General features: G+C 40.0%; 1 protein-coding gene across 10 annotated transcripts in view; it reads right to left on the bottom strand.

The window, feature by feature from the left end:
• The window catches only part of RAD51B (RAD51 paralog B), a 407,321-nt gene that overhangs the window by 154,553 nt on the left and 231,889 nt on the right, over positions 1-20,879 (bottom strand). For 9 of the 10 annotated variants that reach the window (XM_066188243.1, XM_066188244.1, XM_066188251.1 and 6 more), the window contains one exon: positions 734-852. In XM_066188243.1, coding sequence (XP_066044340.1) covers positions 734-852 — 119 coding nt within the window. Of the gene's footprint in view, positions 1-733; positions 853-3,208; positions 3,334-20,879 lie in introns of those variants that run through there. The other variant, XM_066188252.1, reaches the window with a different exon arrangement.

Here is a 20,879-nt window from a genome sequence, read left to right on the forward strand (position 1 = left end):
ATCCCAAGGGACAGATGAAATCATGCATTATGATGTTTCTAAAAACAACAAAAAAAAAAGTCATTCCTTCAATCATACCCCAAATGTCTTGTCTCCCAGTTTTTCACAGTTTTTTAAATTAAGAGGTGAAGATTGCAGTAAAAGATGCTACCATATTTCACTTAAAAGCATAAAGTCTCTCAGTGAAAAGGGTAACCATTCCCTTACTTGCAGGCATACGTCTGGTAAATTGGTATCATACTTACTGCCCAAAGTTAAGCTTGCTGGTGCAGGCAGCAAGCTTCTACTCACAAACAGCAGCCCTGCTGCTCCCTGTCCTAACAGGCACAGGTGAAATTGGGCACAGAGAGTGGACAGCATGACAGCAAAACAACCATGGCACTGAAAAGACTAGGTCTCTACTCCTGTCTGAAAATCCCTGTGCAGGAAAGCACTTTAAGGATTACCTTTCATCTCCACGATGTAGAATGCATGAAAGGCTCAAGAAACTTGTACATCTATACCAACTGCGACTCAGGAAAGCCCATCCTAACACACAGAGGCACTGGAGTGCTGGTCATCTCTTAAAAACAAAGGCCACTGACTGACTCCCACTCCAAAAAAACGATTGGGCTCTCGAGTACCAAGTTCTCAACACATGTAGCATAACCAGAGAGGCTAAAGGACACAGCCCATCTGACGAAGCACTGCTGGTGTAGCTTTACTTAAATTCTCTTTGATGTTAAATTCTCACCTGTCTTGTTGGCAAGTCATGGTATTGCAGTATGAGCCTGGTGTTGACGCTGTGACTCCACGTGTTGCCAAGGGCTGCTGTCACACAACCAGAATCCCTCTTCCCACTCACAGAAGGTCCTGAAGATAAATACGATAGAAACTGCATCAGTACTGTGGCACAGAAAAGGGTTTAGCATTGAAGCTTCATTAGACATCTCAGATTATTCCCTAAGCTAGGTAATTACAAATAGTACTTAAGAGATGGCACTGCTGCATTAGTTTTCTACCTTTCTGATTTATTTATACAACTGGAGTGTTGAGCTCTCCATCTCACCCTCTGATATCAATTAAAAATGCCAAGAATTAAGCAGATGTTGCAAAGTATTACCTACCTACTTGGAGAGATCAGTATATTTTCTAAATATCTAGGGGTGCACCAAGCCTGTGGGACACTTGCCTATTCCTCTTTAGCTACTCTATCCCCATGCAAACCAGCTTTCTCTGGGCACAGAGGAGAGGGAAGCAGGCCAGCAGAGTCACAGTGTATAACAACATAACAAAAAGGGAAATCTGAAGGAGCAGAATGTGCTACCACAATACTCTAACCTAAAAATCAGAATACTGATTCATGCCATCAGACATCTATGCTTTTCCTGAGATTTGCAAAGAAGAGGGCCCCTTAGCTGTAATTACCATTCTGCTGTCTCTGAAATCATTTGAACTTTATATAACCCTGAAGGAAAGTGGACTTTGCTGGAATCAGCAATGACAATATAAAGAAGCGTTTCCAATAATGCCACATGATGCAGCTTGCTTAACTGCCATTGCACCCGAGCTTGCTTAGACTGAAACCAGAAACCCACACATGCACACGTACACAAGTAGCAAACTTCCACCTGCATAACTCACCAAAGAAGAATCTAACTGGAACCTTCAGTATTAGGAATGCTCTTCTGTTAATTAATCTAGCCCGTCTCTGTTGGGAAGGTGGATTCAAAAATATGTGCTAACAAGAATAATTTATGTGCTAACAAGAATAATTTATCTTCATCCATGTTTTGGATTTAATTTTCCAGCTGGAGGAGTGAACACACTCAAGTGTTAAAACAGAGTGCTGGGAGGTCTGTGTTCCATTCCCTTAAAATGACTCAAATCAAGTTACTTAATTAGGTTCATTAGGTTCTACAAATTTTGGGGTTTGTGCTAACACCACAAAAGTAAAATGCTATTACTGTGCAAGCAGGATAATGGAGAATATAAGACACTGAAGCAGCTTTAAAGTTTTGCAAACCTTTCATGTGGAATAAGCGGCAGTCAACACAGTCCTTCTTTCCCTACCCTGTTAGAAATGGGTAAGAGTTACAAAATTCAAGTGAGGCCACTAAATCTGAGTTCTGGTGGGTGTGGAGGTGATCCCCTCACAGCTGACATAACTGTACCCCTGTTTAAAGCTGGGAGCCACCATTCCACACCACCAAGAAGCAATTCACGCACCCCTGCTTGTGGGCCCCTCACTGCAAAGGGTCCAGAACTTCCAGAAGTAGCTAGTGTTGGCATAAAACAGCCACAAAATTCACACCCAAACTTCCCTCAAATCATGTATCTGCTATAAGGTAACAGAAGGAGTAACATTTTGCTGTTGCAATCCTGAGCTAGGCATTTATGTGGTTAAATGTCTGGAACCCACTGCTATTACACTATGGAGATAGCACTCCACAGCAATTCCTAATTCTGCATTCCTTCAGGCCTAAAACCTGTCCCAAAGTGAACAGAAATGTGTAAGGTCTGTGGCAGAACAAGCTAATTGCGGTAATTTATTTTATTTTCTTATACAGGAGAAAGCACACTGTACCATACTGTGTCAGCCCCTATCTGAAGACAGCAAATCCTCTTCTGTGAAGTTATTAAAATTTATGACTTTGGTGCAAAGCAGTTAGTAAACCTGGAGTAAATTTATGGCAAAGACTTTTTGGTGGTGGAAGGGAATGCCTCACTGGAAAGGTTTCCATTTCATAAGGGATCCTCCTGCGAATCGATGCATTAGGCAGATAGAGAGGTAAAACAAGAAGGGAAGCAAACAGGAGGAAGTGGTGCCAGATTTGCAAAGTTCAAGGGCAGTGACAACATATGCTGCATTCCTTCTTGCTCTAAACACAAAAAGATAGTAAATGTCTCAGAGGAAGGAAAGAGGATATGTTAAGAAAACAGATTTATGTTGAAACATGGCCTTGGAAAAACCTTGGACTTATCTTTTCTGTTATTTCAACCACTACTTAGACATTAATGAACTGGACAAAGGAAGTGGATAAATAACACTGCTCAGAGAGAGCGATTTTTTTTTTCCAGCATGCATTACCTTGTGCTTCCAAACTCTGATACTTTCATACTTAAGAACCCAAGAAGAAAACACGTTTATAAGACTTTGGTCTCTGCTCAGAGGTCCCCAAACTCTCCAACCTGAATGAACCATTGCAGAGTGGTATGGAATGCTTACCCATGCTGTGGGGTGGATGCTTCCACAGCACCTGCAATGTGCAGTCAGCTGATGGGCAGCAGTTTCAGTCTCTCCAGTGTGCTTAAAACCAATTCTTACTCCAGTCACTGCTGGCATCATGGTTTCTGTTCAGGACACAGGTGATACAGGGAGTGCAGGGATTAGGGAAAGTAAGAAAATAGAGCTGACATACAGATGAGAGAAAGGTGACATCTCAGTGTACGTATGCAGTAAGGGGGTGTGTGTCCAGAAGCACAGAGGTGGGATCCTAGCATGGGGAAGTAAAGGTGAATGTTAGAGGGCTGGAAGAAGATGTCTGAACAACTCCCTGCTTTCAGTATCAGGTCCACCTCCAGTAAAATGGGTGATTTCAATTCTTGTAAACGCTCCCTCCTTCCTCACACAAAACAACCCAGCATGAAACTAATCTTCAAAGCAGACAGGCCAAGGACTGTTTGAGGTGCCTGTTCCACTGTCTGCTGTGAAACTCAACTTTACAGAGCACTGGCAGAGACACCAGGAGACACCGTATCTGTTCTGGACTGCAAACACAGAGGAGGAACTGGCTGCTTCACTCTCACTGAACAGCTGTCACAAGTGAAAATAAAGCTGCCTGTGGTCTGAGTCAAATGCAAAGTAAATGCCTCTCCACAACCAGGGGCAAAACAAAGAAGAAAGGGTGACTTCAGCTGAGGCCTGCAGCGCTGCTTCCAAGCAGAAGAGGCTTGCAGTCGGCTCCAATGCCCAGCAAGGAGCTGTCAGTAGAACTTGGCCACAACACTTGGCCCTACTTATCCATGAGAACTAGAATAATTTTGTTCCTCCCTATCAATGCAATAAAAAAAAACTTTCTATAAGTAACTTCCCTTTCACTGAGAGGAATGGCACATATAGGTAGGACAGGGAAAGTGGTTTTGTTTCACCTTCCATTTTTCACTGCAGAGAACAGCAGGATTCAAGCTATTCAGCTCAACACTGCTTCTGGAATTATGCTATTATGTCCAACCAGAGCATTGGAAGTACAGACCTGGTCTAAGAGACCTTCTTGTCCTCTGCATATAAGGGGGTACATTTTAGAGACTAAATCCTCATGTAAACAAATCCCAGATGTTGAAAGTATGTTGGAAGGTGATTTAATCATAAAGACACTTTGGTTCCATTAGTTTCTTATGGTAGAAAAATTTGGACAACTAGACCAGTATCCTGAATCAAATGAAAAAAACTTCTTAAACCAGTTTTTTTTAAATGCAAGAAGTCCTTACCAGCAGAATGCAACTATACTCTTGATTAAAAAAAACCCCCAACATGCTCCTTGTTGATACAACTGCACAGAATAATTAGTTCCACCTTGTCCATATCCTCACATATTGATTTTTTCCTTCCCAGATGGACATATCATTGCCTTTGGGCAGGTTCATCCCAAACACTGGGCCCTTTGCAATCTCTACCAACTGGTAATTTGAAAATATTTTCTCATCAAATGTTAAAAATGGATTGATGAACTAAATGACAGTAAAACAGCAAAACAGTGAAGCAACAAGTCCCCAGATCTTTCAAATCTTAACATGAAACCATTTTGATAAAAGCCTGACCTATCAAAAAGAAGGGAAAAAACCCTCTGAAAGTACTAAAAAAAATTTTATAAAGAATTAAACCACTGAGCTCAACAAAAACAGCACACCATGCAATAAGAATGGAAGTACTTTGCCTCTCACTTAGGCTGCGCCGCTTTCCGGTTCACAAAGAGCTCAGAGACCACTACTTTTCACCTGCATTGCATTTAGTCTGTATTTTTGGTACAGATCTCTAACAATGAGACCAGAAGAAAAAGAAGAAAAAAATCCCCTTCAACCCCTAATCTATTTTTCCATCGCCACCTACTCAGAAAGTACAAGTATAAAAATACGCAATGGTGGAAAAACCCATCACACAATAAAAAACAACCCACAGGACAAACTCATCTGTGAAGTAACTAACCACAGCGCTCTTCAAACTCCCGCTGCTGGCTTCTGCCATTTTCAGCCCTTCTCCACAGCTTTTTCCTAAGTCAAACGGTGATTCTGATTCTCTCACCCCACAGTGGTGACCATCTCACTCTCTGCACTGCTCAGCTAAGGTATGTCTCACAGCACACTATTGACTTCATACAGTCTTTTATTATTTAGGACATACGGCAGGAAGAACAGCTGCTGCTGTAAGAAATAAAGCTTGGCCACAACACTACCTATGTGAAAATACTAACTTTTAAAAATGCTTATGCTCTTCCTTTTATTATGAGAGGGAATTGGGCAGTTTTACTTCTAAAAACCCCTTAGTTCTAAATCTTCACAAACTACAACCCCCCCCAATCCCCACTTCTGCTTGTGGAAGTAATTATTCCCCATTACTTCAAATTTTAATTAAGTAGAAATATTTTACCTGGAAGTTGGAATTGTTCAGTAATCAATAACATGTAATTTAGTCTTCCTTTTTTTTATAGCACAGTCATCAAAATATACTTAGCAAACAAAGCAATTAAGCATAAACCCCCAGTAATCCCCAGTTTAAAAAAAAAACAAACCCAAAACGTGTTATGTGCTGACTTGAGACTACACTAAACAGGCGGTTTGATTCAGTCGTCATCATCAAGAGACCAAAAATAGACTCCAGGTGCAAAGTTCTGTTGGAGTCAGCAGTGAAAGTGATAGAAAGGGAATGAGCTCACTTCTCATTTTGGACAACAGAGTTTATTTATCTTATAAGTCCCGAACAGGTGAGTTTTCACATTTTTTTGTTTATCGTATTTATGTCTTTATGTGTACACACTCTGGGTGGTTTTTATATGGTTAATCTGATATTAGATCAAAATTATGGTCCTTTTTACTGTCTTTTTTTCCAGTCATTCGTTATTTCCATTGCAACAACTCCTAGAGCTCTCATCTTCAAGATGAAAACCACTAGACAAATAGAGAACAAAAAGATAGTTCCTGACCTAAAGATCTTCTTTCCATGAGAATTGCAGATTACAAGTCTCTCAACTGCTGATGATTATTCCGCACTTAAAAAGAATCTTCCCTAAGGGATGAGAGGAAATACACCAAAATACATGACAGGCCAGAAAAACTGTGTATAAATAAAGACTTGGAGTATTCTCCATGAAACATTAGAAACTTTTTCAAATAAGTAATGTTAACCACTATTCTACCCCCCAAAAAATCAGCAGGAACCTTTATACAACTCAAAATTTAGGAAGGGTCCACCAGAGAACTGGAGAGATGCTGATTAATTTTTAATCCCACACCAGCATGCCTACTGTTACCAGTATGTTTTCCACCACAAGATGTCATTCCCTCAGTGAACTCATTGGTGAGTCCATGTCAATTCTCTTCTGAGTTGAGAAAGAGAAAGACACATATGCTAGTACTGAGACTCCTGCCTGATGACCTAAAAAAGGAATTGACATTAAGAAATGAAAAAATCCAGCTGGTCTGATTTCTTGCCAGATGATCTACCAGCCATGACCAAAACAATCAGGTCTCAGGAGAACTGTGGAGGTGGGAAGACAGCTGGTTGTTAACAGCACCTGAAACAGGGCCCAAATCAGGGAATTGTGGAGTTGAGAGCCTTGGAAACAGATATTTCTTTTCACTGGTGAAAATGTTCTGCCTCTGTCACCTGACACCACACCACAAAGAGATGAGTTTCTAGCTCTCTATCATTGCTGCAGTGCTACTGCAAATGACAGAACAAGTAGTGATTTGGTGGGAGGGACGGTGAGGAACAAGTACAAGAAAGCAGTTAAGTCGATTCCTTTCCGTAACTGAGGATAATTTTTTTTACCCCTCAGCTAAACCTCCTTCCCCTCACAGTGGTCTTTGAGAAATTCCCTCCTTTTCGAAAATCTAAAATTATACTAATTTACACCAGTCTCTCAGCATTCAGAGTTCTTTCCCACATTGCTTGCCATTAAAACTTAAAGCAGCTTCTTCTTTTGAACCTCTCCTATGCAGTCACTTTTTCCTGTCTCTCCAAGACTAGAAAATAAAATCAAAAAGCATTGAGCTAAGGGAGTAAAAAAAAAAAAAAAAACCAAACCCAAACAACCCAGATCTGGAATTTTGCCTGCCTGCACATATAAAGGATGCATAGGTTGAAAAACAAAGCTTGCCCAATCAAGGCATCTGGCAATGTTAGGGCCCTGTGATCCAGAAAATGCTTTTAATTATCACCTCACCAATCATGCTACAAGTTATTGCTGTAATTTTTTTTGCTTAAGTTCCCTTAGGGAATCAAACAGATCATGATATTAATCAGAAGATATGTAGGAGAGAGGGGGCAGAATGCTAGAATTACATGTATGTCGGTCTCTTAAGGCTTGAATAAAGAAATGAGATTTAGAATCCCACTGTCAGAGCAACTGAAGCCTCGCACGCTGCAAGCCTCAGCCCTCTGACCTACACAGCCATGGCATTACCATATCTGATTTTCCCAGGATGGTTTATCTCAGCTGCTAAACTTCATCAGTCTCTGCTAGTGTTTACCCATCATCTGGATTTGCCACTTCCGAACTTTCCAGATGAGAACCGAATAAGCCCGCTGTCACGCTCACTCCTCCAACAGAACAGCCTGAAGCCTGCGAGCCTAAATGGCTGAATCCCAGAAAGGCAGAACAAAAGCTCATACATCTGGGGAGAGGAGAGTGAGATACAGCTCTGAAACTGCAGTGAGTTTCACAATGCAGTTCACAGCAATATAGTTGTGTTAGGATGCTGTAGTCTGAGAGGCAGATTATTCCCACAGTCTACATTTTTTTTCCATAAAATATGTCTTGCTAAAGAAACAGTGTCACGGCAATTTAGCTCTCATATGCAGGAAACTGTCACAGTGCAGGCAAAAGCAGCAGCACTCCAGTCTGCAAATGAACCTTCAATTCAGAGTCACGGTTTGGAAGGGCAATGGGGGTAGGAGGGGGAGAGAGTCCAGTTTCTGTGCCACAATGAGTTCTCCACCAAAGTGGCCAATAAAAGCACCGATTAGTACTAACTTACCCAGGGTGTTTCTGACATGGCTGCCTATCTCCCTAGGAGTGGGCTGATGGTGTGTGCCTACATGGCAGACAGAAAAGGACAGTAGGTGTATGCAAGCTGGTTTTCAATAGCACTAACATCCTCCTTGGTAAATATATTCTGCTAAGAAGCCACAAAGAGCATTGTGCTGCTACAGTTGGGTCACTGCCAGCACCTGAATTTGCTCAATTAACACTAGTGCTGACAGTCAACCTACACTGGGGTGGATTTTCTCAATATACTTAGCACAAAATATCTAAATGAATCTCAATTTCTGATCACAGCCTAGTTCGTGGCGTTGAACTAGTGAATTAAGTTATATGTCCTTTTCACTCCTGAGCACAGGTATATTTCAGTAGTATCTTTTACTTTTAGTAGTATCTTTCCAAATAATTTTCAAATTTCGTGAGTGATAACTTCTTTATTTGGAGGGTTGAAACATGCAATAATTAAAACTCCACAGTGGGGCTGATAACCACAGGGACTACATTTAAAAATCAGTGTTAAATAGTACTTCAGGTTGAGATTGCAATTCAAACTGAGCAAGCTGCTTTACTTTGCATGATGACCATCATAATTTCTTTGAAAATTTAGCATTCTTAACAGTGGTCCCATACATTACAGTTGCAATAATTCCCTCTAGGTGTAAATAAAACAACAATCTTAGAGCTGTAAAGCTTGGATCATGAGCCAGAGTTATCAAAACTGAAATTCCAGAAGGAAGCAATCCTCCTTCAGCCTGCAATATGGAAACAGAGGTCAGCCAAACATTTGGGGGCTAGAGATGACTGTTTGCAAATTACAGCTGTTCACATCTGGAGTTCAGATTTGGCCAAATGCTTAACACTATCAATCACAAAAGCTGAACTGGAAGAATGTTTTGGTTGTATGACTAAGAACATAAAAGTTAGAAAATAATTAAACGTAAAAAACCGCTGTGTACAATTTCAACTCTGCCTTTCAAACACAGAACAGTGGAGTCAATTATTTCTCACAATAAGTATCATCACAGTTGACTGTGGCATTTCTTAACTGGTATCTAACCACAAGTCTACACTTGCCAATACAGGTTTCTCCGGCTGTATCTATTTCTTAGCACAGAGTGGTTTGTGACACAAGATGAAGGATGCAACCTCTTCTCTGACAAAGTATATTTTGGGCTGTCCCCAACAAAGCAAACATAAAGACCTAGCATCTGAGTACTCAGAGCACCTTCAAAACACACCTTAGAGTAGCTTCTGAACATAAATTAATTGGGCATTTTCACTTTTTTTTTTTTTTTTAAATTGCACAGCCAATACACCCATGTACAGAAAATGTGTTCCCTCTCACTATAAGATGTATGACAAAACATTTTAGTACATGTAGACGCCACAGGGCTCACTGTTCAGAACTGACTCATCTCCAAAGCTGAAAACACATATATATTTATGTACTTAGGCACACACACACAGAGGCAGTATAAAATATGCAGGATGTTAAAATGACTGACAATTACAAGGGTCTGACTTCACTCTCTAACTGACAGAGATTTTCCAGGAGTTTCCCAGCTAGTCAGTCCCTCTCTTCACGGCACAGTTGCCCATCCTGAAGCAGAGGAGGGAGATATATGCTTTTATATTTTTTTTCATCTCATTCTCAAAAAGGAATGACTTACTTTATCTGAATTAAGCAAATGAATTCAATTTTGGACAACAACCAGGACTGGAAAATTTCATCCTGATAAGCTTTTCTGACTGAAGACAGAGGGTTAGAAGGGAAACAGTTATACAGTCTTAACTATAGGAGGTTCCTTCCGTTCCTGCTATAATGCAAAATATTCCAAGATGTGCCAAATTTTCACGGTAGTCTGCATCAGGCAGTGACAAGACACCAAAGTGCTCAGTGAAAACTAACGCATAAATCCAAAAGGATCTTTTGACTGCAGTGACTCTTCTCTCTTGAGATGTATTACATTTTTTAAAGTCAGTGAAAAATAAAAAATTGCAAAATACCACTTTTAATCCTTGGACAACAAAATGATTGAATCCTCCAGAGGCCAGTCAGGGCCAGAAACAATTTTTTTTCCCAGATTTGGCGGGGCAGGGGGAGGGCAAAGGGAAAGGGAGAGAGCAAAGAGTGGTTCGTTTCAAATAGCAACATTGTCCAAAAGGGTGAAAGGGAACAGATGGCCATGGAGAATGCAGCCTCAAAGCCCTAAAGAAAAGGGCTATTTTGACAGATCTCGCTGTTTCCTATTCAAGCATGAACACTCTGGCATGGAGAGTTAAGACGATACAAGGAACAACCTCTGTTCCCAGCAACTGACTACGGGCAACTGGCCTCTGAAGCTCTCTGAGAAAAACAACATGAGACAGACAGACAAACAGATATGGCAGCAAGCCCAGATCCCAGCCACCAGGAAAGGGAAAAAAAACCAACAAAAACAAAACCCAAAAACCCCTCCAAACATCAGAAAGGCTAGAAACAGCTGCCTTTTCCTGGCTCCAGTGCAGAGCATTAGAAAGAGCCTGTCCAGCCTTTCTCATCTTCCTTTTCGGTAAAAACTTCTCAAACGGGTCACCCTCAAGCTGTTGGTCTTTGCCCTGAGGGGAGGTGAAAAAGAGGACAGACCAGAGCTCAAATCTGGCTCAATGAAACCAGCTTCCTTTAATCAAAAAGACCTCCCTCCAGCAAACAAGGAAGAACTCTAAACATAAAAATGCATAATTAATGCTGGATTTTTGCATGCAAAAAGGCTGAGAAATTTAAAGTTGTGGCTCTCACAGTATCTGTAATTTGTTTGCATAGAATACAGCAGAAACCATTATATCTGAGGGCAGGGAAAATGGTACCAGCTGTGGGAAACACTGCTAATGTGTGTCCCGACTTCTCTATTAATCTTACCAAGACAGTGCTTCAACAGCTGTTTCATTCACCAACTCTGGATATGTGCTATCACATAGAGATTTCAATTTTGACGGACAGCCTCACATCCACACCCAAAATTTAAAGAGGAACCTGTGCCATTACCAGGAACCAGGCTTCACTGTCTTCAAAGTCCATAGAACAAGGGATGAATCTCAATTTGTGAATTTCTCTCTGATTTCCTGCATCATTTTTATGCTTAAGGCAGAGCTTGAGGTACTGCCTGTGTCCCAGCCAGAGCTCGCCTGTTGGCAGCAGCACTGAGCGATACCTCCCCTTTCCACTGTAGCAGGGACCAGAGCAATGGCAGTTTCACACTACAGCTGCAGGGAGGGGAAGAGGGGCTATATGGTATAAACATTAACTATCTTCACAATCCTTCCCTGAGGCAGGGAAGTGGCTATCATCTCGATTTTAATATCTTCCTTTTTAAAAATCATTGAAGGAAAAAAAGATAATAAAGAACTGTGGGTGCTCACATGCCAGAACTCCAAATGGAGAAATGCAAATGCTACATACTGATCCTATCTGCGCCTTTGTTCCCTCATCTGTGAAATGGCATTTGTTTACTTTAGTCAATAAGTAGTAAAAGTGTAGAAAAATAGACATCAGGAACAAACCACCTCAACATCCTTAGCAATCCAATTATTATTAAACCCGTAGTTTTCTACAATATGTAAATAATTTGGGGGGTTTTGTTGGTTTCACAAAGGATAGCCAATGCAGTCAGTACTAGTTGTAATCATTAATTAGTAACTAAATAGATAGGATCTGGCTAGTGGAAGTAGTCAAACAACAAATAAAATACCTTATTTTAGCTAAATCAGATAAATTCTGTTTCTTCACTCCTTAATCATGAGCTTCCTAAGACTGAGTAACTGCTCCAGGCTACACTTATTAAGGGAAACTCAAATGTGGATTATTGGATTCAACTTTCTTCCCCATGTTTCCTTGAGTAAAGTCAACCTAGTACCCCATAGTTTTCATTCTGCTTTACTTTTAATATAGGGTCCTTTCAATATATGGTTCACTGCAGGAGTAACCAATAATGCTCACAAACCAGTTCTGTCTTTCACGTTGCAGGACAGGTGGTGCCTCAGTATATTCCCACACATTCCAAATATTTTAAGTGTTCCACATCTGTTGTCTAAAACATTTTTAGTTCCCTGCAAGAACAGTAGGAGACGAAAACAAGAAGTTATATATAACATGGCAACTGACCTTATATGCCACATGAGCTCTCTCTCATTTCAAGAAGATTATAAATTTCAAAAAAGAGCTCAGTCTTAATTCGTTATACTATACAGCTATCTTGCAGAGAAGATAACTTGAGAATTAACTTATGACAGCTGTAAAAGCCCAGACGATAAAACTGAATCTAGAGATGACCTTTCTCCACCCCCCCCCCCAAGAATATGTTGATCTACAGGAAATTTTTAAAAATTAAAGAATTAAGGTGATTCACACATTTTCTCACTGAACAAACCCCTCTATCTGCTTAAAAAATTTCATCAAAACATCTCCCATGTATGTGTAAGCAATCTTGGTGGGATTTTTACAGAAGTTTAGTGTAGGCCTACAGCAGTTATGGAAACACTAGATGCTTTTTTTGCCCTACAAGAATGAATCTAAACAATATACTTTAAAAACATATGGCTGCAAGTATTTTTTCTCACTGAACAGAGCCACTGGTCAAGATTTGAGGCCAGGAAACTCAAAGTACTAATTGCATCTTACCCAGTCAGTAGGCTGGTCATAGAAGGCAGAAAATAACAGCTTGGAATGTGAATGGGGGAGGTGGCAAGGGCCGGCATTTCTGCTCCGGCTCTAAGTGCTGCAAGATGGCAGCAGCTACCAGCAGCTGGGAGTCTGGTTTGCATCTCGGGCAGAGGCTGGCACATCTCGCTGAACCAGCACTACAGCTCCACTGGGCACCAGCTTGTTACAGCCTTTAACAGGAGAGTGGCCCCTGCTGCATGGCCAATGTCATTTCCAGCAAGGTAATGACATTCCTTCAAGGACTTTGCCTGCACAACAGCACCCGTCAGTTAGGAAAGCTACTGTCTCATCATATGAGACACTAGCAGTACAAACATGATCTCCAAAACCATGCAACAGAAACAAGTGCACAGTCTTTTGTTTTTTCAGTTAAAAAGAAACCTTCTAGTCTGAGCTACACTGAAATGTTACAGGAGATCCCTGTGTGACAGAAGCCAAGACCATGCCTCATGGCAAAGGATGTCACTGTGCAACCATGTTTAAATATCAGAACACAGAGTAGATGTCTTAGAACTTCCCATGGAGCCAGGACTGAAACTTAGGATTTTAACCAAACTTGCCTCAATTAGTTTTGGAAGAGAGGCTGCCTTTATCCAGCCCTAGACCAACACTGACTGCAAGACAGTTTCTCAACAGTGCACAATGGCAACACGATATGGATACGAATGAGGATAGAGACACCTTCACCAAAAGCACAACCAGATGTATAGTAACTGGAACAGACCCACGAAGAAGAGGATTTCAGGGGTTTTTGTGAAAGCAAAAAACTCAGACTCAATCATTATAAACTCCACACAGGCTCTGACATCCTCTTACCACTGCAAGAACTGGAAAGACAAGGTTATAGAAAGAGGAACAGCCGTGATGAGGATCATCACTAGGTACCACAGCAGTAGCCAGAGAGATGAGAACTCTGGGAGTTCCACTTAACTTTTAAATCCTACCTTTTAAAAAACGTTTCTGAGGCAGAGATGTTAGCATGCTTAACTCTGCAAAACAAGAGGCTGCCAATGGCTGAAAGACCACTGAGAAGTTAGAGTAAACTTGCACTCAAAAGCTGCTGTGTTCATGTCAACAAAAGATGATAACAAAGATTTGCAGGAAGTACTATGTCACACCATCCTAGCCTGGAAATAAATAGTCCTATTAAACACATAAAAATAGTACCATATGCCACGTGAGAAAAACAATACCCCGGTTTTTACTTTCAGCAAGGAATGGCTACTTGGCTGATGACTATGTCAGTAGCACCGTGCAAGGACTAAGTTGTGACACATTTCTACCCTTTCTATACTACTGCTGCTCTGAACTTCCGAAGATTCACCAACAGAATTAGGGGTGACTTGGTAAGCTGCACATCCAGTGATATGAAGCATGTGTCTGTTCTCCAGCATAACCTATTTGCCAGAAAGTAAAGTAACTTCAGTCATTGACCAATTCGGTAATTCCAGGCATTTCTACTTCATACCCTTAATCCATCCCCTCCAAAAAGCAGCACTGTGATTTCACAATCTGTCTTGGAATCAATGAAGCCAACTGACTTTTGCTTCTAGAAAGCAACACCATGGGCAACTTCATTCAGCCTGTTGTGACCAAAGAGACATACAGTGGGAAGACCATCGATTCCAAGAAAACCAAGTAACTGCTATTTTTCCCTCTGTTCTGGAGCTGCCTATCCTACCTTAGGCATAAACTCTATGATTTGATTACATTACGCTTTGAAACAATTCAAATTTCTTTACGCTTAGGCTAGGAGCATGTAAAACAAATAACTGGAGTGCTGGGATGGAATACAATCCCTGGGGAACACCACATGTGTTTCTCAAGCAGAACTTGTACCATGGAGCCCTTGACTTTGAAAAGCAAATGAACAAGAACAGTAATTAAAAAGTAGAATAATTATGAGATCAACTTTGTTACCAAGTAACAATAAGATTAAAGACAATATACTTGTCATACATAAGAAAGGACTAAATATGGATTAAATAGTGTGTTAGCGAATGTGGTTAAACAACTTGACCTTCTTGTGAAGCCAGCTTTCAATTTTGCCCTTACATAAGCTCTCATAAGAGCTCTGCACTGGTAGAAAGTTTCTGTAACTGACAGAAGGCTACAGGCGGCCTAGGTGAGTGAAATGTGAGATTCAGAGCTAACCCACAATAGCAGAGTCATCTCACAGAGCCTTACATCCAAACTCATGCATGAAGTAAAATGTCAACAAAAAGCTGGAGGCCCAAATAATGTGAAGAGACTGATTTCCTCCGTAAAACAGCGTTTGAGGAAGTGGAAAAATCAAATTATTTTCTGCACATTTTCAAGACAGGAGAAAAGGACAGAAGCATATGTAGAACTGCTCTTTGCGGATGCTGCGTGACAAAATACAATTAGCTTGCCATCAAGGCACAGGAGACCTGAAAAGCACATAGTGACTGTGACACTGGATTTTCTTAGAAGAAAGCAGGCATTCTTTTCTGAAGGGCAGTGCCCACAACCATTTGGTAGATGCTGGATGGATGGAAGTTAATGACAGTTTTGAGAGTCTAGTTTGGTATCACTCAGATAATACATGAGTGTGCTCTACATATTAATTTGCCATATACATTACATATTCAAAAATTCTAAACTGCACAAGATTCTTCATTTAATTACTATGCTATAATCATGATAAAAAGAAAAATGTTTAGAAAGTAGTAGTTAGGGAAGTGCCTCGTGGATACTCTTGATCATCACAACACTATAACTTCGTCTACTGTCAATGGGGGTGCACATGATGTGAAGCATCTTGATGTTACTATCTACTTAGACAGGCAAAGCTTTCAGCAAAAAATAAGTAATAGCTAGATACTTGGTATCTACTAGAGGCCAGCCATTTTTGAAAGTCTTTATGGTTGGTTATAACAAATGTGCCTTAGTCCTTCCAGCAAAGTAATTACTGGAAGAGGTTTACGATTGCTTAAACTAGGTAACCAGACTATACTGTTCTTTCCCTAACTTCTTTTTTTTTTTTTTTTTTTTTTTTTTAGTAAGGAAAACTAATCCTCAAAACAATTTGTAAAAACTCCTGAATGAAAATGAATCATATGAAATTAAATAACTGGTTCTGTAAAAGAGTAATAGAATTTCCATAATTTATTTTGGAACAATACGCAGGTATAAATGTTGATATTACTAGTATCAACTTAGGTAAAATAAAGTTTATAGTATGTGGTCAGTTCAAAACTCAAGCCATGTAACTATATCACCATGTAGTCCTGAAGTCAGTCAACAATAACAAGCTACTTTGGAAACACAGAAAAATTTGATAAGAGGTTCACCTTTAAGATATTCACCTTTCCAACTTAGTGAAGCACAGTTTGTTGTGAAAATGACAGCTCATGCACCAAAAGTCAGAAAATGGAAGTGCTCTCCTGTACTTGCTCACTTTAAAAATGAGAGGTACTCGGATTCAAAGCTTTGTTACTAACTGCAGACTTGTATTACAGCTTTCTAACTTCCCTCTTTGGACAGGTACATGCACTCAGCTGCTCCTGCAGGCAGTAGGCAGGAAAACCTTTGGTGGCAAATTTGGGCCTAGTTTTATACCTGTAGTTTCCACCTTTGCTGGTGAACAGAAGCATATCAACACCTTGCAGCCATGGCTAGCCTACATTCATGCCCACTGAATCAAATGAACAGCTTGTATATTCTACACGTCAATGCTGACTATGCTGGCAATATTTCCTAATCAGAGCCAGTAAAAAAAAAAAAAAAATTACCCCCCTGATTTTTAAAATCAATCAATCTGCTAAAGAATAAATGCTTTGTGAAAACCTATACATGCCAGTAAATCTTCTGATAGACACAGGCCATCCTGATACCTGTCAAGCAGATTTCCTGCTTTCCAGCCCACTCTCTGGCAACTGCCCAAATGACAGCTTTGGACCAAGGACCTAGGACTTCCAAGGAAACAGCTTAGGCAGTGTAAGAATAGGGGAGAGCATCCACATTCATATATTTTTCAAAAAAAATATGTTTCAGCTCTGAGTAAACAGTTAGATACTTGTCTTTCCAATTAAAAAAATTTTCTGAAATTCTGAAATCTCAGGAATTATTGCACAACAAGGAATATCATTTATCAGCCACTCCTATTACAAAGAACAACAGTCTCAATCCTTTACTGGAAAGCAGATTAACTCCCTTTCAACTGCCCTTCCCTCTTCCCTCCCTTTACTCCACCACTTCATTCTTACCTGGAGTTGCACTGTAATCTAGGTCATCTGGCCAGTCTCCTACTCTTACATCTGGTCGTTGTTGGCTGGGTCAGTGCACAAAGACTGTTCAGACCATAACCAAATGACTTTCAAGAAGGAAGAGGCAATTTGCAAGACCAATTTACATTATCAAAGGTTTGACAGAAATCGGGGAACAGGGGCTCATCTCTGATAAATTATCAACCCTTACCTTTGTTTATATGTAGACATAACGTAGCCCTAGAGCACCTTAGAAAGAACTGGTAATCACTACTGATGAACTGGTACCTACTTCCACGATACTTAACCCTAAATGTGGACATATTTTGTACAGGATATATGGGAGCAGCTATGGCTCAAACACATTTGTTACCATTCAAAGGTTACAGTGGCAGAAACAGCATATAGCTTGGGAAGAGGTGCCCAAATTCATAGAGATACTAATAAACTTTACTACTTTTCTTGGTATGTCCCTAGTCAACGTTAATATAACCCTGCTTTTAAAGGCAAGCACTGCCAAAAAAAAAAAAAAAAATTACTTGGCTGGGCTTGCATGATCAGGTTTTTGAATTCAGCCAAGACATGTTATATTCTAGCTCTTGTAAGAAGTGCCACAGGAATTTCAATGAGTTCAAATGGTGAAAATAACAGACTCGTGCTTCAAGTGAAATATAGTGCTTCAGCAAAAAGAGTGCCTCTTTATGTCGCTTCAGGTGACTGTCTCAATGCTAATCTAGCAGAAAATAGGATGCTTACTGAACAACCAGCATTATTATTCTGTGCCCAACAAAAGCTTATCACGATTATTTCAGCCCAGTCCTACTTTATTTACAAGACACAGCAAGACGAGCTAGAGGCAGCACAGTCATTTGTCAGTTGACACTCACAGCTGACTATAGCAAGAACACATTCTTGAAAACTTTAAATTAACAATTCTCCATTGGCTTCTCTAGACTTTGTCTTCAGATGCAGTGATTTATTTAAGCAATAACCATTGCAACTTTGGTGAAATTACAGAAGGTACAGAAACAGTTTTCAAACACCAGTAACATTTAATTGTATTAGTAAGCTCTGCAAAGGCATTACTGTGGGGTTAAACCTACAGTGATGCAATAATTTTTGCTTTGAGTTTATTAGTAGCAGTCTCTTCACAGAATGGAGACTGGAATTGAAAGCCCTGGCCAGTTGGCAGGAGGCTGCCATCAGTGCAACACATGCCAGCTTTAGTCTTCCCCTTGAAAGCCAACATGCAGCAGTAGTGCTGAGTTTGGCTAACACAGCTGTGTGGTATCTTGTCAGTTCAAATAGAGACCCAAGAGTAAATAAGGCACCGTAAAGGTATTTGCCACACCGTAAGTGTCTTGTCATATCCAAAGCAAAATGCCTGTAGTATATTAATCAGTTTGGAATACAATAGTAAAAACTGAGGTATGTATCGGCTGCAAAAGAGCCAAAATGTTTTTGGTCTAGCCGTTATTCTGTCTGAGCATTTTTCCCTAGAGAAAAACATCAATGGAAAAAAGAAAGAAAACAAAGAGGCCCAGTATTTCTAGCACTACCCTCATGCTTTCAGGCCATTGTTTCATTGCCTTCAACTTCAAGATCACCACCTTCAGGAACAGGCAAGGAGAAATGAACTCAGGTTCACTTACTGCACAGAATTCTGCAGTGAAATATATATGTAGAAACTTACCCATTCTCATGTAGAACTGGGGGCTTTCCAGGCCAAACATAGCAACATATCAAACTCAGAAGACATCAAACTGTTTGTGCTAATATTTATATCAGTGTTGATAATGACTTCAGAATGGAAGAATTCAGCTCCTTTCCATCCTAAATTTGGCATTGGCTTCAAAACCATATACATAAATTAGGTACATCAGTGGAAAATATCAAGTCTTGTTTGCTCCCAAAACTTAGCACTGGTATTTCCATCAGTGTACTTGAATCTTAATAATTATTTTCTAAAAACCATCAGTCAAAACCTATGTTTCTCTGTAAATGCGCAAATGTTTTATTGCTTTAAACATTATGTTTTATTTCAAACCAATGCCTCTCACAGCTCCACAGTAAGCAGATAAATATTTCAGATTTTATGTACTCTGACTCAAACATTTTCAAAAGAATGATGAACATAAAGCAAATCTGACCATATTTGCTGGAACAGTCCATGCATAAAGTTCCTTTACGCTCTCTATAGCACACAAGTCACTTTTTAAAATTGCTGTACTTGAGCCCGTAATTCAATACCTGCTTAGCAGTTTCACAGCTGTACTGTTTAGCAGGTTGGGCTAAGAAGTGAATCAAACTGTATTCAACAACTCATACCTACAAGCCAGAAAAAACCCAGAATATATATATATAGCAGAACAATGCAGTGAACTCCATCCCAAGGGTGGCTCATTACATTGAGTACCTATCCTAAAAATCAGCAAAAACTTTGTTATAGCAAGATGTTTATAACAATACAGAGTAATTATTACACATCTGCTACAACAGTCAGAAGCTTGAAGGGTTTGAGGGGTGAGTTAGGTTTGGTTTGGTCTTTCTGGGGTTTGGTTTTTTTGGTTTTTCTGGGTTTTTTTTTTTTTTTTTTGCTTTGTTTTTGTGGGGTTTTTTTGCTTTTTGTTTTTGACGGGGTTTTTTTCCAGTTTTTTGGGTTTGTTTTTTTTTCTGTTTTATTAAGTGTGTAACTACAATGCAGGAACTTGAGGTACATTGCTGCTGTTTCTGGACTTCTCTTTTAAAGCCACAGTTGCAAAACCACCCTGGAAAACCTAAACCAATGTTATTTCGAAAAGTAGTTTCATCCAAATAGAATCATACCAAATAAAGCCATAAAATCAGAGACTGCTCTAAGTACACTGTAATGAGCCCTCAGATTAACTGAGTTTGCAATGAATTTTAACACACAAATAAATCCTGTGTACCTTTTGGGTTTTCTGGCAATCACATCACACAGTCTTGGCTACTACCCATATGGGAGTTTTGCCACATTAATGGAATTAACATGCTGCTTTTCTTTTGCTAGCAGGAGTTCTTAAATTTTTTTAAAGCTTCTTGTATCTTAGATCTGCTTTCCATGTTAAAGCTGGGGTATCAAGCAGCAGTGGCTCTCTGTGGAGGACATGCACCATCTCAGCATTGGCTCAGAAGAATGCATTGCTTAGGACGTACAAGTTCTCCATTTGAGCAACCACCAAAATAAGTAACACTGAAATAAATATTAACCAACTCAGCTATAACTATTTCCCTTTCATACTGGACAGTACTGGACTACAGACAGAATGTCAATGACTTGACTATTCATTCCTTTAATATGCCTCATTTAAATGACTAAAATCACATCAAGCATACGTCTGTGGGACTTGTAAACTCCTGCCTGCTCCAGTACAGTAAAGAAATCCATTGCATGTGTTGACCTTCCTAGCAGAACATTACATCCCACTCTCTCTCTGCAAGATAAAGATCTATATTTCTCTCAAAAATTACGATTTAGAATCTTCTTATGTAGCTCTTTCCCAGAGGTAAAGAAACTGCAGTCTCAAAGGATCTGAAGCATGACTCTGAATTTTCTGACATTTGTAGTAGTATCTTTCCTTTTTCTTCCCCTCTTCTGCATTTCTCCCATTCCCACCCAGGACAAGTCTACTTTTTATTAGCTTCAGTGATATTCCACCACAAAGTAACACTTCTCAGCATCTACTTGTG

Source organism: Chamaea fasciata, unplaced genomic scaffold (genome assembly GCF_029207755.1).
Source record: "Chamaea fasciata isolate MVZ Bird 193981 ecotype frontalis unplaced genomic scaffold, bChaFas1.0.hap1 SCAF_7, whole genome shotgun sequence".
Classification (NCBI taxonomy): Eukaryota; Metazoa; Chordata; class Aves; order Passeriformes; family Sylviidae; genus Chamaea; species Chamaea fasciata.